At 41.9% G+C, this 23,445-nt stretch overlaps 1 protein-coding gene across 6 annotated transcripts in view; it reads left to right on the top strand.

The window, feature by feature from the left end:
- Positions 1-5,916: 5,916 nt before the first annotated feature.
- The window catches only part of PHF8 (PHD finger protein 8), a 106,583-nt gene continuing 89,054 nt past the window's right edge, over positions 5,917-23,445 (top strand). For 3 of the 6 annotated variants that reach the window (XM_038587515.1, XM_038587511.1, XM_038587513.1), the window contains exons 1-2: positions 5,919-6,622; positions 7,554-7,745. In XM_038587515.1, the coding sequence (XP_038443443.1) occupies positions 7,648-7,745 (98 nt within the window). In that variant the 5' untranslated portion in view covers positions 5,919-6,622; positions 7,554-7,647. Of the gene's footprint in view, positions 6,623-7,553; positions 7,746-23,445 lie in introns of all 6 variants that reach the window. The other 3 variants (XM_038587514.1, XM_038587510.1, XM_038587512.1) reach the window with 2 other exon arrangements.

Genomic DNA, 23,445 nt, shown 5'->3' with positions numbered 1-23,445 from the left:
TGCCATGGTGATTTCTTTGATTAATCTAGGCAAAGTAAATTGAAAACCTTCCAGAAAGGATTCACCATTCTAGATACCATTAAGAACATTCATGATACATGGGAAGAAGTCAACATATCAACATCAAGAGTTTAGAAGTTGATTCCAAGCAGAGAGTTTTTTCCCTCTCAAAATCTTGATTCCCTTTCAGCCAAGAAAAGGTGACTGCTTCATAGGCTTGTGCCTGCAGTCAGGACCCTGCAATGGCCATCAGACTCCTGGAGGGATTTCAGGGACACAAAAGGAGAAAGGAGGACTCATCTTGTTTGCACAGCTCTAGATAGTTCTTCACCCCTCTCCCTCCACTCACTGCCACTAAGGAGTTGCTGATCAGGGTCCACCCTTGTGGCTCAGGAAGAGTGCAGAGCAGACAACCAGAGCTGCGCACCACAGCCCCTTCCCTTCACAGGCGTGGAGAAGGGCAGGGTGCCTGCCAGCTGAGTCTCATTCTTCCTCTGAGGCTCTGGTGGAGGTGGGTGTCCTCTGCCAGGCCCAACACATGATGTAAAGAATGAATTACATGCCTAGTTCTTACTGTTAAGGTTTGATGTGCAATCACAGCTGCTGTGATATGTATTTTTATCAGTGATTGGTTGGTTTTAAATAAAATACATGCTGTTTTTTTTTTTTAAAGTCATGGATGATTTTTGACTTTGAGGTGTTCAAGACTTCAGCAGAGGAAGTACTTGCAGATGTGGTGGAAACCACAAGATAACTAGAATTAGAAGTGGAACCTGGAGATGTGATTGAGTTGCTATGATCTCATGATAAAATTAATGGCTGAGTTCTCTTCGTGAATGAGCAAAGAAAGTAGTTTCTTGAGACCGAATCTATTCCTCGTGAAGATGCTGTGATGATTATTGCAATGACAACAAAGGCTTTAGAATATTATGTGAATTTAGTTGATAAATGGTGGCAGGGTTTGAGGGATTGACTCCACTTTTGAAAGAAGTTTTACTGTGGGAAAAATGCTATCAATGGCACCAAGTGCCACAGAGAAATCATTCCTGAAAGGGAGAGTCAGTCAGTGTGGCAAACTTCATTGTTGTCTTATTTTAAGAGATTGCCACAGCCACCCTAGCCTTCAGCATTGAGACAAAAACCTCCACCACCAAAAAGATTATAACTCGATGAAAGACCAGAAGATTATTAGCATTTTTTAGCAACAAAGTATTTTAAGTAAGTTCTTGGAGCCCAAAATGGAGCTTGAACTCCTGGCCCCAAGATCAAAAGTCACATGCTCTACTGACTGAGCCAGCTAGGCACCCCAACAATAAAGTATTTTTGGTTTTTTTAAAATTATTTTTTAAAGATTTTATTTATTTATTCATGAAAGACACACACACACACAGAGGCAGAGGGAGAAACAGGTTCCATGCAGGAAGCCCAATGTGGAACTCGATCCTGGGACTCCAGGATCACGCCCTGGGCCAAAGGCAGATGTTCAACCGCTGAGCCACCCAGGCATCCCAATAAGGTATTTTTAAATTGAAGTATCTATGTTGGTTTTTTAGACATAATGCTATTGCACACTTAATAGACTATATAGTAGAGTGTAAACATAACTTTTATATGTACTAGAAAACCAAAAAAGTTCATTTGACTCACTTTATCATGATATTCACTTTATTGCAGTGTTCTGGAACTGAACCCACAATATTTTCAAGATATGCCAGTATTCCTTATGCCCAAAATGGGGATAGTACTAGTACCTACCTCATAGGGTTACTTTAAGGACTGAGTTAACACATGCATGTAAAGACCCTAGAACAGTGCTTAGCACATAGTAAGTCCTCAGGTAATGTTGTCATTATTTTTCTTTTGTTTTCACTGTCCTTGTATTTTCCAGTCTGTTTTGGAGCAAACTTGTTCTTCCTCGTGTAATTTTTTTTTCTATTTCCTCCTCTTTCTCGTGTACTTTATAGTCCACTTTAGCCCTCATCATTTTTCATCTCAACAGTTATATGTACATAATCAATGCAGAGAGATGAATTGGGAAAGAGGCCATTGAGGCTCCCCCTAAGGAAGTAAACAGGGATTGAGTGGTGGTCAGGGGGTATCTTCAGCCTGTTGGAATGTTTACAACGGGAACACATTTACTATTGTTTCTGTAATTAAAAGGAAATGTTTATAACTGTTAAGTGGAGGTGGGATAGGGGAGGAAAGATTCCAGGGCAGCCTCCTTCTATGGCAGCCAGTTCACATCATCCACTAATGCTGGGAGGGATACAACCAGACAACACATTTCCAGGGCAGCAGCCAGATGCCTCCTCTCCATGGCAGTGCCAAGAGTTCCTTTGTCAGCAAAATCTACCTCAAAGTCACCTCCCTGTCAGCTTTGCCTTTCCCATTTCTCTTCAGCACCCCCACCCCACCTCCTAAGAACACTGGGGAGGAACTTTCAAGAATGAGTACTACTGTACCTGGGTCAAATGCCAGCTCTTGGGAAGGCTTTCCCAACATACGAACTGAACATGTTTGAATTAATTGTGGCTCTTTGTTCCTGTACATGTTGCTGCTACCTGTATAGGCAGCACTTACGGTTTGACTTTTTTCAGCCTTATGCTGTTCATTGACCCCTCACTCATTAGACTCCTTAAAGGTAAATACAGGGTCTCTTATTCATGGCTGGAGACCATACCCCAATTACCACCTGTATCTGGCCCAGTCCATCATAAATGTTCAGGAAGTGTTATTGAAATGGTGCCCTGAACTGTCCCTCACCCCACCACATCAGGACTTTTGCACTTATTCCTTCTGCCCTGTCCCTTCATATGATTCAGATCTCAGGTCACATGTCTTCTACAAGAGGTCTTCCTTGACTACCCTATCTAAAACATACTAACTTCTATCCAAAACTTTCTCTCAGAATTTGCTTTATTTTCCTCACAGCACTCACTGCGATCTGAGATTCTCTTATTTGACTCACTTTATTGTCTGTTTCCCTAGCTGGAATGTGAATCGCAGGAGGGCAGGGGCCTTCTTTTCTGTGTGCTTGCCCTTGAGTCCTCAGTGCTTAGAACAGTGACTGGTATATAGCAGGTGCTTGATAAATACATGAATGAAACTCTACTTGTTTGTTTATTGACTGATCTCACAGTAGACTATTGGCTCCATGGAGGCCAGGATCTTATCTGAATTACTACTTCATCATCAGCACTTAGCATGGTGCCTGGTGCATAGTAGATGCTCAAGAAAGGATTTCTGGGTCAGTGAATTAATGTCCCACACACACTTTAGCTCAATGTGCTCCAAACAGAGCTTAGTCTCTTCTTCCCCACCAAACCTGCTTTTCCTTCCATACATTCTAGTTCAGTCAATGGTACCATTATCCACTTTTTTAAAAAAGATTTTATTTATTTATTTAACAGAGTGAGCGAGCACAGCAGGGGGAGCAGCAGGCAGAGGAAGAGGGAGAAGCAGGCTCCCCAAGGAGCAGGAAGCCTGATGCAGAACTGCATCCCAGGACACTGGGATCATGACCTGAGCTGAAGGCAGATACTTAAACACCTGAGCCACCCAGGTGCCCCACCATTATCCACTCTTGACAACCAACCCAGAAATGAACTCACACTTCCATTCATTCACCTACTATTTTCAATTAGTCCCCAAGCCCTGCCTGTTCAACCTCCAAAATATTCCACTTATCTAATCTTTTTCTATCTGTGTTGCAGCTATCCTGATTCAGGCCTCATCTGTTTTTCATTACTTATGCAATAGCCTCCTCCCCCATTTCCCTTTATTTTTCCTTTTTTTTATGGAAGATTTCATAACATTGCATGTCACCTTTGTGCAGGGGCTGTATTAATCTTTGTGTCTTTCCAATTTTATTATGACCAAAGTGAGCTCCCTCTTGCCTCCCTGTGAAGCCAAGGAAGCTTTTGCTGCAGGACCTATCACTTGCCTTACGGTCACATGGTCATATGTTTTTATAAAGTTTGCAAAATATATTTAAAGCACAGTCGGTTAAAACTGCTGTCCCCTTCCACTGGTTTCCCCCTAGTCACACTTTCTCTTGTATTAGGTGGTGTTGGAGCTGCCTCAGACATTTTTGAGACCCAGCTAACTGGAAGTTGATTTAGGGGGTATATTGTTTGGGTTTAGTAGGATATTTACATATGGTTTGTATTTCTTCTATCTATAGTTATTACCCAGGTATATGAATAGCTTCTTGAAATACTACCTTTGAGCCTAATTTTGCATTCATAAGTCTATATTCTTTTCTTAAAGTCCTACCTCACAAATTGTACAAGCTTCAGGTCCACTAAACCTCAATTTTCCCATGGCTAAGACACAAAATGTGACTCAGTTGCTCTTACACAAACACCTGAAGCGGTTTGTTATTGCTTACAGTATAAAATCTAATATTTTTTTTAAATAAGCATTTTTTAAAAAATTTATTTATTCAGAGAGAGAGAGAGAGACTGAGAGGCAGAGACACAGGCAGAGGGAGAAGCGGGCTCCATGCAGGGAGCCTGACGCGGGACTTGATCCTGGGTCTCCAGGATCAGACCCCAGGCTGCAGGCGGCGCTAAACCGATGCACCACCGGGGGTGCCCTTTTTTTTCTAAATGGTTTCCCATGTGCCTCCATGCATTTGTACATGTTGATCCTTTTATCTACAAAGCTCTTTCTTGTTAATTTAGTGAACCCTCAGGTCTCCCTGAAACCTTCCTTGACAGCAGTAATCAGCTTCTGATGCATTTTCAAGACTTTATTTTGCACTTTGCAAGAGGTAGCTGTGTGCTTATTGGGCCTTGTAATCCAATTGTTGACTTGCAAACTTGTTTCCTGCAACGGCTGGCAATTTTCCCACTGAAGAGTCCCTCTTCACCAGTGTATCCTCAGGGCCTAAGCCACTATCACTTAGGAAATTGGTGTGCACACACATTATTTTCTTGTTTAAAGTGATGGACTCTTTAAGAAAATGAAATAGTACGAGGATTCCCAGAGAATATTCTAGAATGTCAGAGAATAGCAGCGCCATCTTGAAGCCTGTGTGTGGAGTTCCATTCATTCAACTTCTTCTCCCCCCCCCCCACCCCCAGGCTGTAGTCAGAAAATCCTGGGATCTTGTGTATGAAAATCCTTGCACCGTATTGAAGCAAACTGAACTGTAACAGTGGGGTCAAAAAAGAGTTCAGAGGTAGCTGGGAAGTTGATAGAACCTTTACGGAGGAACTAGGGTTAAGGGACCAAAGACATAACTCGGGGGGTAGTAGAGGATGCAAAGTGCAACTTCCCGGCCCTGAAACTCAAGCCACTGGTCTTCCCCAAGCCCATGTCCTCACTTGGGGATAATAACAGAGCTTTCCTCACAGAGTGAAGAGAATAAACGCTTTAGAGAACGTTCAAAACAGTCTAGCCCACTGAATCTGCTCAGTGAGCAGGAGTGGCTGTGAGTACTCCACCCGTTCCCTGGCTGAAGTCCGCCCTCACCGCCACCTATTAGTTTTGCAGTTTGCAGTCATTGAGTTCACTCCTCTCATAGGACGAGAAAGCTGCATAGGGGGAGTGGGGGGAGGCAGGAAAAGGAGGGGGTGGAGGAGGAGTGAGTGAATGTGCGTGTGTTTGTTGGCAGCAGGGGTGGAGGGGTTGGTTGGGGGGGTAGTGCTTAACTCCCTGTTTACCGGGAGAAGGAGGAAGGCTAAGCAGATTCTGGCCCCACTCAAAATGGAGCCAAGCGACTGCCTCGCCTAAGATGGTGGCTTAAGGTCCTCAGTTTCGATTGCGTACCTAGAGGAACCGAGCAAGTCCAAAGCTAGCCGAATCCCGTCCCCTTTTCTCAAAGTGGCGCCCCGCCTCTGCTGGCGTCACGCGGGAGCCGCTAGCGCCTCCCTTCCCCGCCTCTGCCGCGATTACCTCGTGTGCCCAGCCCTCATAAGATGGCGGTCAGGTAGCCTCCCCGCGGCGGCGCCGCCACTCTCAATATGGTACCTGTTTACCCCATATTTCTCCTCCCCTCTCCGCTTCAACTTCCTCCTTGTTTTGAATAAACTTTATTGACTACTTCGAATTGCCTATCACTGCCACCGGGCTTCTCCCGGCGACTTTTTGGGCAGTTATTCCTCCGACCTGGCCGCCGGCTCATCTCATTCCTGGTTGGTGTGCTCGCGGCGATCTCTTGCTGGCCCAGCGACGACGCCGTTTGCTTGTTCACCGGGCAGCCACCGGACTAGGCCCAAGCCACGGGCTCTAGTAGGCCCTAACGGCCGGGCCCGGAGCAAAACCGTGGGGAAAGCTGCCCTGAAGCACCGCCGGGAGCCCAGGGCCGCGCGACCCAGCGGGTGGTTCTGGAGGAAGACTAGCGAGGTTCGCTGCGTTGCCGTGACGATCCCAGAATTCGGCGCGCGCTGCCGGTGGGGCCGGAACTGCTGGCCGATCGTCCGCTGAGCTAGGCGCCCAGGCACTCCACAGAGAGCCCGGCAGCCGGCGCGTCGCTGGAATTGAATTCCGCGAGTGTGAGCAATCCCTGCGGCTTTGCAGATGAGGAGGTCTCTGTAGGGCTCGGGACGAAAGACATTCTTGTCAGGTTTGGGGCGTGAGGAGGTTCCTGTCATTTTGGGAGGCCAGAAGAGATCTCGTAAGTTTCTGGGGCTGCAAGAATATTCCTGTCAATCTTGTGATCTGTTAGGAGATCTCTCAGTTTTGAGGGATAAGGGAGTCCTCGTCACTTTTGAGGGGGCTGTGAAGAAATGCCTGCCGGTTTCTGAGCGGTGGGGGGAAAAATCCTTGTTTAGTTGCAGCAATGTGAGGAAATTCTAGTTTCAGAGGTTTAAAGGAGATCCTTTCTATTTTGGGGGGTGTAGAAGGAACCCTGTGGTCTTTGAGGTAGAGGACGATCTGATCAGTTATGAAATTGAGATTTATTTCATTTGTTGGGGATGATGAGACTCCTGACTGAATGGGGATGGAATGACTTTGAGAGGGAAGGAGAAGACCATTTAAACTCTCAGCACGACCCCAGAACTGTGATTTGAGTTGGGCACCTAGTCTTGTTTGCCTTGTTCCTGAAGGCATCGAGGTAATTCTCGAGTAATATCTGAGCCAACTTCCAGGGATCCCTCATCTCTCTCTAGTTGCCCCTATTGGGGGGTGAGAGAAGGGGATTTTTTTTCTAAGGTAACTCAGCCTATTTCTTAAGGCTCTGTTTTGCGTCATAATGAAGAAAACCCTGGGAAGAAAGGTTGTGAGCAAGGAGAGGGTACCGTGAGGGTTTAAAGAAGCTTCCTTGAAAAGGCGTCAGATGTTTCCCTGAAACCCGGAAAGAAGTTATCACTGACTCTGGGTGCAGAGGGAGGAAGGAGGGAGGGGAAAAGAAAAACTCGACGGTCAAACGCCGCCGTCCTTTATTTGTTAAGGAAATTCTGGAGGCGGTGGACTTTTCTCCGATTGCCCCCTACAGCCACACCAGCTGTGTTGCATCCCGGCAGCATTAACTGCCCATTCGTGAACTGAGGTTTGGTATCCTGGGGGACCTGATTCACAAGGTAAAAAGTGTTGTCTGTGTCCAGCCATCGTCCAGAAAGGGCGCGCGTACTGCTGTCTCCTGCTTCTCTTGACGCTACGAACCTGGCCCGCCGCAGAGCGCTCCAAGGCCAGACGAAGATGGCCTCAGTGCCAGTGTATTGCCTCTGCCGGCTGCCTTATGATGTGACCCGCTTCATGATCGAATGTGACATGTGCCAGGACTGGTTTCATGGCAGGTAAGGAGGGCAGACCAGGCTGGACAGGTGCTCGCTTGCTCCCTCCTTTCTCAGCTCTCTTTTAGATTCCGGCTCACAACACCCCCCCCCCCCCCAGCTTCCCTCCCGTCCTGGTTAAGAATTAGTGGCAACCCCCCTCCCAGACCCAGGTTCTCTTCATCCCTCCTTGCAGACTGGGGCCTAGCTGACTGTTGGCCTCTGGGGTCTCCCCTTTTTTCTCTTTTCCTGCATATGTTTCTTCTTTGCTCCCTTTTGACTTTTTTTCAAATTTAGAAATATTTTCAGCCACAAAGAATGTATCATTTTTGTATTCTGGCAATTTTGTTTTGCCTTAGACTCTGGCTTTGTGGGATACATACAATATTCTTGAGATAATTGTTCCAACAAACAGATTTCAGTTGTGGCTTTGCAACTTATTATCAGAGTGTCCTTGGGTAAGTTGCTTTGCTTCTCTGAGCTCCATTGTCTTCGCCTATAAAATATATTTAATATATCTGTCCTTATTATTTAAAGCATTTTGCATGCAGTCAATGAGTGGAGGCAGAAATGCAATAGTATTTATATTTCTTCAGTATTTATCTGCAGAACCATCCAACTAAATTGAATTAAGCAGAAGAGATATTGGGTAAAACAGCAGGAGTAAAACCACTAGTGAATTTCCTCCAGTTAACCATGTGTGCACATAAGCACCTGTCACCCAGGATCCCAGAGAGGTTAGTGTGTGGGGGAAAAAAATTGCTGCTATCCCATTATTGGGACTTAAACTCCCAGGTATGGAAAGAAAACCATGGGAGGAATTTTTGTACTGGAGTACAACAGAACAGTATATGGTGCCCTCCTCCTGTTACATGTGAGATTCTACAATTTTCAGTTGTCACTAGTCCCTTCCAAATGAGTTACTTTTGTCACACCCAAGATCAAACTGCAAGTGCTGGTACTGCTAAAATTCTGCTCTCGGCAGGGATTGCCCCTTGCAGCACATTCAAATTCATGTTCAGCTGATCTTTATTGAGTATTTACTACATGCCAGGTGTGAAGTTCTGTCTGTGTCTTCATGTTCTTTCCTTTAAGAGGGGACAGACCCACAGGGTGGGGCCTTTTTCTTTCCTCTAGAAATAAGCAGGATTAAGATGATTTTCAGGATTCCTGGTATCTTTGCTAGTGCTGATCAAGTCACTCCTCTGTTTAAAATTCTTTTGGTGGTTCTCCTACAGAAAAAATGCAGTCTCCTTTGTGTGACAGACAAGCCTTTTGGTGATCTACTCGTTCAGGCTCATTTCCCACCACTCATCCTCCTGGTTCTTTCTTTATGTCCCAGCAAGAATGAACTACTTATAGTTCTGGGAAAATTTTATACTCCTCTATGCCTCTTTCTTTGTGCATCTTATTCCTAATAATGTCCTCCCTTTTACAACTCACAGCATACCTCCTCTGTAAAAGGTCTCCTTCCTTCTGGTTCCCATCGCACTTTGTGTACATCCTTATTGAAAGTAATTATTATATCACATCATAGTTATAAGTACACCTATGTCACTCATTAGCCAGAGCTACTTGAGGGCAGAGAGCTCAACTTTTCATTTTTGGGACCCTCAGAACCTAGTTCAGTGATAAACACGTAATAGATACTGAGTGCCTTTTTGAATGAATGAATGAATGAATGAATGTGTCTTCTTAAATAAAAGCTATCGTCTGTGGCCTTTGCTTTGGATTCTGTGAGAAGTGTGTAGGTTCAAACCTGGGAAGCGAACTTCTGCTCAGAATATAGAGACCCTAACTGCACATTCTAGGAACTGAAAACTGGAACACATGCTTTCTATGTGCCAGACCCCATAGGGACTTTGCAAAAATTATTATTATTTTTAAAGATTTTATTTATTTATTCATGAGAGACAGAGAGAGAGAGAGAGAGAGAGAGAGAGAGAGAGAGAGGCAGAGACACAGGCAGAGGGAAAAGCAGGCCCCTTTCAGGGAGCCTGATGTGGGACTCGCCTCGGGTCTCCAGGATCATGCCCCGAGCTGAAGGTGGCACCAAACCGCTGAGCCACCCGGGCTGCCCACAAAAATTATTTCAATATACACCAACACTGAAAGTTAGATATTTCTTTTTTAAAATAATATTTTGGGTTTTTTCCTGATGATATATGTGAGACATGCTCCTTGTAGAAGAGACAAAACAATAAAGAAATAAAATTCATCTATGGATCTGTTATCTTGCATAATCCACTGTTAAATGTTTTGTTGTATTAACTCTTGTATTTTGACTTAGAATATAAAACTAAGTTTTTTAAACACAGAATTATAAATATCATTTTGTAGCCTGATTTTTATTCTTACTTAACATTATAATGTATTTTACCAGGTTGTCAAGTACTCATCTAATCCTCATTTCTGATAGCCCACCATATATATGTGTCATCAATTACTTGGTCATTTCCTCTGTGGTTGGATACTTACCATTATTTCTGCTTTTTTTATAATATAATATTGTGATATGAGGGAAACTTTGGGGATTCTGGAAATTTTTTTTTGGAAATGTTTTTTGTTTTGATATGGGGTGCTGGTTAAAACAAAAAGAAAAACATGGTGAACATTGTTGCACAATAGAGACTTGACATTTATAACAAACACAACTGAGGACTTTAAGAATTCCAAATTAACAAATATGGAAATGGGTTTATGGGCCGGGGTCCTCCTCAATCACATTTCTGTGGTGAGTCCTGTGTTTCTGTGAACACCTAGACAGGTTAATTGCCTTAATGTTTTTTTCCGTGAAAGAGACCAAGTTTTTATTTCTTTTCATGCTCCTCTCTATGGGCTAGCAGAAAACAAGGAAGCCAGCTGAGAATCAGGTCTTTGGTGGGTTGCTCTTGCTTACTCAGTGCATTGTGTTCATGCACATGCATGTGCACACACACCAGGCTCCCTGTGCTTCTTACAAGATTATAATTAAACACAATTGCAAGTTCCTCAGTGTTGTGGACTTTTCATGGTTGCTCACAATAGTTAAACTCACAAATGCCTATAGGTGATAGAAATTTGTCCGCATCTCTGATGACTTCCATAGGCTAGATTTCTTCAAGTCCAGTTAGGGATTAGTAATGCCAAGTTACTTCCTGGAAAGGTTATAATAAGGAAGGTGACTTCCATTTTGCTGATGAGAATCTAGAATTCATGGAATTACTTTCTGAATCTGGATTTGAACTTAGAGTTACCTGGCTCCAGAGCTTAGGTTCTCGAATGTGGAAAAAAGTTGGTATTAGCTTTATTTCTCCTACTGTAAAGGGTAGGTTTTTGCTAATCACTTTGATTTGTAGAGCAGTGGTTCTCAAACTTTAGCATTCATCAGAATCACTTGAGAGACCTATTAAAAGACAAGATAGGGGATGCCTGGGTGGTTCTGACTGTTGATGCCTGTTGAGCATCTGACTGGCTCAGGGCGTGGTCCTGGTGTCCTGGGATCAAGTCTCGCATCGGGCTCCCTATGGGGAGTCTCTGCCTCTCTCTCTGTCTCTCATGAATAAACACATAAAATCTTAAAAAAAAAGACAAGGTAAGTAGGCCACACTTTCAGGGTTTCTGATTTAGTGGGTGAGTTGGGGCTACCCTCAGAACCACTGATATAGACCATTATTCTGTGTCGATTCCTTCTCTTTCTGTGGAGTGTGACAGCTTCTGATGTTGGGGGATGTGCAGGCTAACATACCATTATTGTACCCTGTTCTCAAAGTGTAGTTCATTAGTAGAATTTGTTAAAAATGTGAATTCTTGGATGCCTGGGTGACTCAGTGGGTTAAGTGTCTACATTTGGCTCAGGTCATGCATGATCCCAGGGTCCTGGGGTCGAGCCTCACATTGGGCTCCCTGCTCAGCGGGGAGCCTGCTTCTGCTCCTGCTCCCCATGCTTGTGTACTCTCTCAAGTGAAATCTTTTTTAAAAATAAGAATTCTTGGGCTGGGATCCAGGAATCTCTAATAAAAAGAAAGATTCTGATGTACTCTAACTTTTGATAATCGTACATTGGTGGAGAATTAGGTGGTGAGCATTTATCGATGTCTAGGGCTTTGGCAAAACCTCACCGCTTTGCAGTTTTCCTATCTATAAAGGAAGCATTGGTTGGCACATCCAATGTGGATGTGACTGGAGGTGACTCTAAACTCTAGAAGAAATGGCACTGGCTTCAGAACTGGGTTTACTGAATACTAGCTAATGTGCCCCCCAACTATGTTAAATACTTTGCATAGTTATCTTTATTTAATCTTTTAAAAATTTAATTGTTTTTAAATTATGGATTATATTTAATAGTTTTAGAACTGTTAAAGTTATTTATTTAATACTGAGTATGTTGTGGTAGTTTGTGCTTTCCAAGGAATTAATACATTTCATTTAAGTTGTCAAAAATTTTTTTTAAGATTTTGTTTATTTATGAGAGACACAGAGAGAGAGGCAGAGACACAGGCAGAGGGAGAAGCAGGCTCTATGCAGGGAGCCCGACATGGGACTCGATCCCAGGTCTCCAGGATTACACCCTGGGACAAAGGGGGTGCTAAACCGCTGAGCCACCCAGGCTGCCCTAAGTTGTCAAATTTAAGTGTGTAGAGTTGTTCACAGTATTCCCGTACCATTTTGATATCTGTAGGCCGGCTGTGTGGTGATATTTCATTCCTGATATTGAAAATTTGTATCTTCTCTTTTCTTTCTCAGACTCAGTAGACATTTGTCAGTTTTATTGATCTTTTCAAAGAACAAGCTCTTTTTGTTCATTAACATTCTCTGTTGTCTTTCTGTTTTCAATCTCATTGATTTCTGTTTTTATTATTTCCTTCTGCTTGCTTTGGGTTTATTGTGCTCCTCTTTACCTAATTTCTTGAAGTAGGAGCTTAGGTTATTGATTTGAGACTTTTCCTGTTTTCTAATGTAAGCACTTAGTATTATTTTTTTATATTTAATAAACTTTTTATTTACTTTGGGGGGAGGGATTTATTTTATTTTATTTTTATTGTAATTTGATTTGTCAACATATAGTATAACACTCAGTGTTCATCCTATCAAGTGCCCTCCTCAGTGCCCATCACCCAGTCACCCCATCCCCCCCCACCTCTCCTTCCACTACCCCTTGTTCATTTCCCAGAGTTAGGAGTCTCTCATGTTGTGTCACCCTCTCTAATTTTTCCCACTCATTTTCCCTCCTTTCCCCTACAATCCCTTTCACTATTTCTTATATTCCCCGTATGAGTGAAACCATATGATGATTGTCCTTCTCCGATTGACTTACTTCCCTCAGCATAATACCCTCCAGTTCCATCGTCAAAGCAAATGGTGGGTATTTGTCCTTTCTAATAGCTGAGTAATATTCCATTGTGTATATATTCCACATCTTCTTTATCTATTCATCTGTCGATGGACACTGAGGCTCCTTCAACAGTTTGGCTATTGTGGACATTGCTGCTATAAACATCAGGGTGCAGGTGTCCTGGCGTTTCACTGCATCTGTATTTGAGGTAAATACCCTGTAGTGCAATTGCTGGGTCATAGGGTAGCTCTATTTTTAACTCTTTGAGGAACCTCCACACAGTTTTCCAGAGTGGCTGTACCAGTTCACATTCCCACCAACACTGCAAGAGGATTCCCCTTTCTTCACATCCTCTCCAACATTTGTTGTTTCCCGTCTTGTTAATTTTCCCCATTCTCACTGGTGTGAGGTGGTATCTCATTGTGGTTTTGATTTGTATTTCCCTGATGGCAAGTGATGCGGAGCATTTTCTCATGTGCTTCTTGGTCATGTCTATGTATTCTTTGGTGAAAATTCTGTTCATGTCTTTTGCCCATTTCAGGATTGGATTGTTTGTTTCTTTGCTGTTGAGTTTAATAAGTTCTTTATAGATCTTGGATACTAGCCCTTTATCTGATATGTCATTTGCAAATATCTTCTCCCGTTCTGTATTATTAATTTTCCTCTTAGTACTGATATAGCTGTGTCCCACCAATTTTGATATGTTTTCCTTTTCATCTAGTTCAATGTAATTTTTAAAAGATTGATATATTTATTTCAGAGAGAGAGGGAGGGAGGCTGGTGGGGGAGGGGGTGGAACAAGGGACAGGCAGAGGGAGAGGAAGAGAATCTCAAGCCTAGTCTACCCTGAGTGCAGAGCCTGATGTGGGGTTGGATCTCAGGACTCTGAAAGGGTGACCAGAGCCAGAAGTAAGAGTCAGGTGCTTAACTGCCTGACCCACCCATGTGCCCCTAGTTCAGTGTAATTTTTAATTTCCTTGGAAGCTTCATGTTTGATCTATGAATTGAATAGCAGTGTGTTGTTTAGTTTCCACTTGTTTGTAGATTTTCCTTTTATTCTGTTACTGATTTCTGGTTTGGTTTCATGGTCAAAGAATATACTCTGTATGATTTCAGTTTCTTTAAATTTATTAAGGTTTAGTGGCTCATTGGTTGAGCATCTGCCTTTGGCTCAGGTCATGATCCTGGAGTCCCGGGATGAGGTCCTGCGTAGGGCTCCCTGCAGGGAGCCTGCTGCTCCCTCTGCCTATGTCTCTGCCTCTCTCTCTGTGTCCCTTATGAACAAATAAATAAAATCTTTAAAGAAATATTTGAGGTTTGTTTTATGGCCTGGGATATGCTCTGTCTTGATAAATGTTCCATGGTTACATGAAAAGAACCCTGCTATTGTTGGGTTTTCTATAAATGTCGATTTACTCCTGTTGGTTGATGGCGTTGCTGAATTGTTCTCTGTCCTTGCTGATTTTTTTTTCTTTTTTAAAAGTTTATTTCTCTTTTTTTTAATAATAAATCTATTTTTTATTGGTGTTCAATTTGCCAACATACAGAATAACACCCAGTGCTCATCCCGTCAAGTGCCCCCCTCAGTGCCCATCAACCATTCACCCCCTGCCCCGCCCTCCTCCCCTTCCACCACCCCTAGTTCATTTCCCAGAGTTAGGAGTCTTTTTTTTTTTAATTTTTTAAAAATTTATTTATGATAGCCACACAGAGAGAGAGAGAGAGGCAGAGACACAGGCAGAGGGAGAAGCAGGCCCCACGTACCGGGAGCCCGATGTGGGATTCAATCCCGGGTCTCCAGGATCGCGCCCTGGGCCAAAGGCAGGCGCCCAACCGCTGCGCCACCCAGGGATCCCTCATTAACGAGTTAGGAGTCTTTATGTTCTGTCTCCCTTTCTGATATTTCCTACCCATTTCTTCTCCCTTCCCTTCTATTCCCTTTCACTATTATTTATATTCCCCAAATGAATGAGAACATATAATGTTTGTCCTTCTCCGATTGACTTATTTCACTCACCATAATACCCTCCAGTTCCATCCACGTTGAAGCAAATGGTGGGTATTTGTCATTTCTAATGGCTGAGTAATATTCCATTGTATACATAAACCACATCTTCTTTATCCATTCATCTTTCGATGGACACCGAGGCTCCTTCCACAGTTTGGCTATTGTGGCCATTGCTGTTAGAAACATCGGGGAGCAGGTGTCCCGGCGTTTCATTGCATCTGCATCTTTGGGGTAAATCCCCAGCAGTGCAATTGCTGGGTCGTATGACAGGTCTATTTTTAACTCTCTGAGGAACCTCCACACAGTTTTCCAGAGTGGCTGCACCATTACACATTCCCGCCAACAGTGTAAGAGGGTTCCCTTTTCTCCCCATCCTCTCTAACATTTGTTGTTTCCTGCCTTGTTAATTTTCCCCATTCTCACTGGTGTGAGGTGGTATCTCATTGTGGTTTTGATTTGTATTTCCCTGATGGCAAGTGATGTGGAGCATTTTCTCATGTGCTTGTTGGCCATGTCTGTGTCTTCCTCTGTGAGATTTCTCTTCATGTCTTTTGCCCATTTCATGATTGGATTGTTTGTTTCTTTGGTGTTGTGTTTAATAAGTGCTTTATAGATCTTGGAAACTAGCCCTTTATCTGATACATCATTTGCAAATATCTTCTCCCATTCTGTAGGTTGTCTTTGAGTTTTGTTGACTGTATCCTTTGCTGTGCAAAAGCTTCTTATCCTGATGAAGTCCCAATAGTTCATTTTTCCTTTGTATCTTTTGCCTTCGTGGATGTATCTTGCAAGAAGTTACGGTGGCCGAGTTCAAAAAGGGTGTTGCCTGTGTTCTCCACTAGGATTTTGATGGAATCTTGTCTCACATTTAGATCTTTCATCCATTTTGAGTTGCTCTTTGTTTATGGTGCAAGGGAGTGGTCTAGTTTCATTCTTCTGCATGTGGACATCCAATTTTCCCAGCACCATTTATTGAAGAGGCGGTCTTTCTTCCAATGGATAGTCTTTCCTCCTTTATCGAATATTAGTTGACCATAAAGTTCAGGGTCCACTTCTGGATTCTCTATTCTGTTCCATTGATCTCTGTGTCTGTTTTTGTGCCAGTACCACACTGTCTTGATGACCACAGCTTTGTAGTACAACCTGAAATCTGGCATTGTGATGCCCTCAGATATGGTTTTCTTTTTTAAAATTCCCCTGGCTATTCGGGGTCTTTTCTGATTCCACACAAATCTTAAAATAATTTGTTCTAACTCTCTGAAGAAAGTCCATGGTATTTTGATAGGGATTGCATTAAATGTGTAAATTGCCCTGGGTAACATTGACATTTTCACAATATTAATTCTGCCAATCCATGAGCATGGAATATTTTTCCATGTCTTTGTGTCTTCCTCCATTTCTTTCAGAAGTGTTCTATAGTTTTTAGGGTATAGATCCTTTACTTCTTTGGTTAGGTTTATTCCTAGGTATCTTATGCTTTTGGGTGCAATTGTAAATGGGATTGACTCCTTAATTTCTTTCTTCAGTCTCATTGTTAGTGTATAGAAATGCCACTGACTGCTGGGCATTGATTTTTGTATCCTGCCATGCTGCCAAATTGCTGTATGAGTTCTATCAATCTTGGGGTGGAGGTTTTTGGGTTTTCTATGTAGAGTATCATGTCATCGGCGAAGACGGAGAGTTTGACTTCTTCTTTGCTCATTTGAATGCCTTTAATGCTTAAAGAGGAATTTTAAGAGTCCCCCTTAAAATTTCTTGCAGAGCTGGTTTGGGGGTCACATATTCTTTCAGTTCCTGCCTGTCTTGGAAGCACTTTATCTCTCCTTCTACTCTGAATGAGAGCCTTGCTGGATAAAGTATTCTTGGTTGCATGTTTTTCTCATTTAGGGCCCTGAATATATACTGCCAGCCCTTTCTGGCCTGCCAGGTCTCTGTGGAGAGGTCTGCTGTTACCCTAATACTCCTCCCCATAAAAGTCAGGGATTCCTTACTGATTTTCTATCTAGTTCAATCAGTTGTTGAGAAGGAGGTATTGAAGTGTCCAGCTACAAGTGTCAAATTTGTCTCTTTCCTTTCAGTTCTATCATTTATTGGCTCACATTTTGCTGCTTTGTTGTTTGATGCATATGTATTTAAGATTGCTACATCTTGGTGAATTGACCTTTTATTATTATCATGTTGTCCTTTGCTGTCTCTGATTGTTTTTCTGCATGGAAGTCTACTCTATGTGATATTAATATAGCTACTCATTTCTTTGGATTAAAGGTTGCATGGTATATCCTTTCTCATCCCTTTACTTTCAGCTTACATTATTTTTTGAAGATTTTATTTATTTATTCATGAGAAACACAGAGAATGAGGCAGAGTCATAGGCAGAGGGAGAAGCAGGCTCCTCGCAGGGAGCCCAATGTGGGACTGAATTCCTGGACTGGGATCAGACCTTGAGCCAAAGGCAGATGCTCAACCGCTGAGCCACCCAGGTGTCCCTCAGCTTATATCATAGTATATAAAATGAGTTTCTTGTATGTAGCATATCGTTCAGTATTCTTTTTACCCACTCCACCTGCCTCTCTTAATTGGTCTGCTTAGGCCGTTTCTACTTAATGCAGTTATTGATATGTTGGGGCTTAAGTCTGTCGTTTTGTTTTATTTTCTGTTTGTTTTCTCTGTTCTTTTCTTTGTTTTCTTCATCCTACCCTTCTGTGGAATTTTCTAGAATTCCACTTTAACATATTTATTATGTTTTTGAATATATCTCTTTGTATACCTTTTTCAATGCTTGCTCTAGGTACTAACATAATACTTAAACAACATACCACAATCAGCTGGTATTGACATCTTACCAGTTTGAGTGAAGAGTAGAAATCTTACTTCCCTTTAAAATCCTTTATGTTTCTTTGTTTATAGAAGCACATCAAATAGTTTTATAATTTTTGTTTCAACTGTCAAACATGATTTAGGAAAGTCAAGAGGGAAAGGAAAAGATACTGTATTTACCCACAGTTTTACTCTTTTCCCCTCTTCTGTCTTACTTCCTGATCTTCCCAAAGATTCCTTCTTTTATCATTTCCTTTCTTTTTAGAGAACTTCATTTAGCCAGTCTTTTAGGAAAGGTCTCCCGGCAAAAATCCTGTTAGTTTTCCTTCATATGAGAATATCTTGATTTCTTTTGGATTCCTGAAGTTCTTTTCATTTGATATTAGATTCTGGATTTTTAGTTCTTTTCCTTCAACACTTGAAAACTATTGTGCTACTTTCTTTTGGCCTCCATAGTTTCTGATGAGAGATCCTTATTCATTTGAATTGCTGTCCTCCTTTAGATAATGTCATTTCTTTATCACTGCTTTAAAGATTTTTCCTTTGGGGGTACCAGTTAAGCATCCGACTCTTGATTATAGCCGAGGTTATGGTCTCAGGGTGGTGGGATTGAGCCCCACATTGGGCTCCATGCTGGGCATGGAGCCTGCTTAAGATTCTGTCTCTCCCCCTCTCCCTCTGCTCCCCTGCCACTCCCTCCCCTTCTGCCTGCACATGTACTCACGTGCTCTTTCTCTGAAGAAAAAAAAAGATTTTTTTCCCCTCTGTCTTTTATGTTCAGGAATTTAATTATAGTATTTGTCAGTGTAGAAATATTTTAGATCATCTTTGGTTTTAGTTTTATAGGTTGCTGAAGCTCTATTTTTTAACCTATTTTTCTTTCAATTTTGTTGAGATATGATTGACATATAGTACTGTAAAAGTTTAGGGTATGGAGTATAAGTACTTGACTTATATATTGTGAAATGATTGCCACAATAGGTTTAGTTACTATCTATAACTTCATATAGGTAACAAAAAAAGAAAAAAATACCTTTTTTTCCCCTTGTGATGAGAACTTACAGGATTCACCATCTTAGCAACTTTTAGATAAGCCATACAGCAGTGTTAACCATATTCCTCATATTATACATTACATCCACAGGTACTTATTTATTTTATAAATGGAAGTTTGTACCTTTTGACAATCTTTCTCCAATCCCCCATCACCAACACCCCCGCCTTCAGTAACCATAGGTCTTATCTATTTTTCTGTGAGTTTGTATTTTCGTGTTTTTTGTTTAGATTCTACATATAAGTCACATCTTTTTTTTGGCTTTTATTTATTTATTTTTGTATATATTTATTATTGGAGTTCAATTTGCCAACATATAGAATAACACCAAGTGCTCATCATCAAGTGCCCCCTTTAGTGCCCGACACCCAGTCATCCCAACCCCCCGCCACGTCCCTTTCCACCACCCTTTATTCGTTTCCCAGAGTTAGATGTCTCTGATGTTCTGTCACCCTCTCTGATATTTCTCACTCATTTTCTCTCCTTTCCCTTTTGTTCCCTTTCACTATGTTTTATATTCCCCAAATGAATGAGACCATATAATGTTTGTTCGTCTCCATTTGACTTACTTCACTCAGCATATTATCCTCCAGTTCCATCCACGTCGAAGCAAATGGTGGGTATTTGTCGTTTCTAATGGCTGAGTAATATTCCATTATATACATAGACCACATCATCTTTATCCATTCATCTTTCAATGGACACTGAGGCTCCTTCCACAGCTGGGCTATTGTGGACATTGCTGCTATAAACATCGGGGTGCAGGTGTCCCGGCGTTTCACTGCATCTGTATCTTTGGGGTAAATCCCCAGCAGTGCAATTGCTGGGTCATAGGGCAGTTCTATTTTTAACTCTGAGGAACCTCTCCACACAGTTTTCCAGAGTGGCTGCACCAATTCACATTCCCACCAGCAGTGCAAGAGGGTTCCCCTTTCTCCACATCCTCTCCAACATTTGTTGTTTCCCGTCTTGTTAATTTTTACCATTCTCACTGGTGTGAGGTGGTATTTCATTGTGGTTTTGATTTGTATTTCCCTGATGGCCAGTGATGCGGAGCATTTTCTCATGTGCTTGTTGGCCATATCGATCTCTTCCTCTGTGAAATTTCTGTTCATGTCTTTTGCACATTTCATGATTGGATTGTTTGTTTCTTTGCTGTTGAGTTTAATAAGTTCTTTATAGATCTTGGAAACTAGCCCTTTATCTGATATGTCATTTGCAAATATCTTCTCCCATTCTGTAGTTTGTCTTTTAGTTTTGTTGACTGTTTCTTTGGCAGTGCAGAAGCTTTTTATCTTGATGAAATTGCAATAATTCATTTTTGCTTTTGATTCCCTTGTCTTCATAGATGTATCTTGCAAGAAGTTACTGTGGCCAAGTTCAAAAAGGGTGTTGCCTGTGTTCTCCTCTAGGATTTTGATGGACTCTTGTCTCACATTTAGATCTTTCATCCATTTTGAGTTTATCTTTGTGTGTGGTGTAAGAGAATGGTCTAATTTCCTTCTTCTGCATGTGGCTGTCCAATTTTTGAAGCACCATTTATTGAAGAGACTGTCCTTTTCCCAGGGGATAGTCTTTCCTGCTTTGTCGAATACTAGGTGACTAGAATGGAGTTGAGGGTCCGCTTCTGGATTCTCTATTCTGTTCCATTGATCTATGTGTCTGATTTTGTGCCAGTACCACACTATCTTGATGACCAAAGCTTTGTAGTACAACCTGGAATCTGGCATTGTGATGCCCCTGGCTCTGGTTTTGTTTGTTTTTGAATATTTCCGTGCCTATTTGGGGACTTTTCTGATTCCACACAAATATTTTTTTTTCAAGATTTCATTTATTTATTCATGAGAAACACAGACAGAGGAGAGAGAGAGAGAGGCAGAGACACAGGCAGAGGGAGAAGAGAAGCAGGCTCCATACAGGGAGCCCAACGTGGGACTCCATCCCGGGTCTCCAGGATCTCGCCCTGGGCTGAAGGCGGCGCTAAACCGCTAAGCCACCTGGGCTGCCCATCCACACAAATCCTAAGATGATTTGTTCCAACTCTGAAGAAAGTCCATGGTATTTTGATAGGGATTGCATGGAGTGTGTAAATTGCCCTGGGTAGCATGGATATTTTCACAATATTAATTCTTCCAATCCATGAGCATGGAATATTTTTCCATCTCTTTGTGTCTTCCTCCACTTCTTTCAGAAGTGTTCTGTAGTTTTGAGGGTATAGATCCTTTACGTCTTTGTTTAGGTTTATTCCTAGGTATCTTATGCTTTTGGGTGCAATTGTAAATGGGATTCTTAATTTCTCTTCCTTCAGCCTCATTGTTACTGTAGAGAAATGCCAGTGATTTCTGGGCATTGATTTTGTAACCTGCCACACTGCTGAATTGCTGTATGAGTTCTAGCAAACTTGGGGTGGAGTCTTTGGCGTTTTCTATGTACAGTATCCTGTCATCTGCGAAGAGGGAGAGTTTGACTTCTTTGCCAATTTGAATGCCTTTAGTTTTTTTTGTTGCCTGATTGCTGAGACTAGGACTTCTAGTGCTATGTTGAATAGCAGTGGTGAGAGTAGACATCCCTGTCGTGTTCCTGATCTTAGGAGAATGGCTCCCAGTGTTTCCCCATTGAGAATGATATTGGCTGTGGGCTTTTCATTGATGGCTTTTAAGATGCTGAGGAATGTTCCCTCTATCCCTACACTCTGAAGCGTTTTGATCAGGAATGGATGCTGTATTTTGTCAAATGCTTTCTCTGCATCTGTTGAGAGGATCCTATGGTTCTTGTTTTTTCTCTTGTGGATATGATATATCACGTTCATTGCTTTATGAGTGTTGAGCAAACCTTGCATCCCGGCGATAAATCCCACTTGGTCATGGTGAATAATCTTCTTAATGTACTGTTGGATCCTATTGGCTAGTATCTTGTTGAGAATTTTTGCATCCATGTTCATCAGGGATGTTGGCCTACAATTCTCCTTTTTGGTGGGGTCTTTGTCTGGTTTTGGAATGAAGGTGATGCTGGCCTCATAGAACGAGTTTGGAAGTATTCCATCCCTTTCTATCTTTTGGAAAAGCTTTAATAGAATAGGCATTGTTTTTTTCTTTAAACGTTTGATAGAATTCACTGGGGAAGGCATCTGGCCCTGGACTTTTGTGTCGTGGGAGGTTTTGATGACTGCTTCAATTTCCTCCCTGGTTATTGGCCTGTTCAGGTTTTCTATTTCTTCCTGGTCCAGTTTTGGTAGTTTGAGGTTTTCCAGAAATGCATGCATTTCTTCCAGATTGCCTAATTTATGGCGTATAGCTGCTCATAATATGTTTTTACAATCGTTTGTATTTCCCTGGTGTTGGTTGTGATCTCTCCTTTTTCATTCGTGATTTTATTAATTTGAGTCTTTTCTCTTTTGTTTTTAATAAGGCTGGCTAATGGTTTATCTATCTTATTAATTCTTTCAAAGAACCAACTCCTGTTTTTGTTGGTCTGTTCCACAGTTCTTTGGTTTCTATTTAATTGAGTTCTGCTTGATTCTTCATTAACTCTCTTCTTCTGCTGGGTGTAGGTTTTGCTTAACTTTCTCCAGTTCCTTTAGGTGCAAGGTTAGCTTTCTATTTGAGTTTTTTCCAATTTTTTGAGGGATGCTTGTTTTCTGATGTATTTCCCCCCCAGGACTGCTTTTGCTGTATCCCAAAGATTTTTGAATGGTTATATCTTCATTCTCATTAGTTTCCATGAATCTTTTAAATTCTTCTCTAATTTCCTGGTTGGCCCTTTCATCTTTTAGCAAGATGCTGTTTAACCTCCACATGTTTGAATTTTTTCCAAATTTCTTCTTGTGATTGAGATCAAGTTTCAAAGCGTTATGGGCTGAAAATATTCAGGGGACAATCCCAATCTTTTAGTATCGGTTGAGACCTGATATGTGACCCAGTATGTGGTCTATTCTGGAGAAAGTTCCATGTGCACTTGAGAAGAATGTGTACTCAGTTGCGTTTGGATGTAAATTTCTGTAAATATCCGTGAAATCCATCTGGTCCAGCATATCATTAAAAGCTCTTGTTTCTTTGGAGATGTTGTTTTTAGAAGTTCTGTCATTTGCAAAAAGTGCCGTGTTGAAGTCTCCCTGTATTAGTGTATTATTAGCTAAGCATGTCTTTACTTTGCTTATTAATTCATTTATATACTTCGCAGCTCCCACATTCGGGGCATATGTATTGATTATTGTTAAGTCCTCTTGTTGGATAGATCCTTTAAGTATTATATAGTGTCCCTCTTCATCTCTTACTACAGTCTTCGGTATAAACTTTAATGTATGTGAGATGAGAATTGCTACCCCTGCTTTCTTTTGGGGACCATTGGAATGGTTAATGATTCTCCAACCTTTCATTATCAGGCGGTAGGTGTCCTTAGGTCTAAAATGAGTGTCTTGTAGACAGCAAATAGATGGGTCTTGCTTTTTTATCCAGTCTGAAACCCTGCACCTTTTGATTGGATCATTAAGCCCATTCATGTTCAGAGTTACTATTGAAAGATATGAATTTAG

Source organism: Canis lupus, chromosome X (assembly GCF_011100685.1).
Source record: "Canis lupus familiaris isolate Mischka breed German Shepherd chromosome X, alternate assembly UU_Cfam_GSD_1.0, whole genome shotgun sequence".
Lineage (NCBI taxonomy): Eukaryota > Metazoa > Chordata > Mammalia > Carnivora > Canidae > Canis > Canis lupus.
This window is presented reverse-complemented; position numbering and strand designations above follow the sequence as displayed.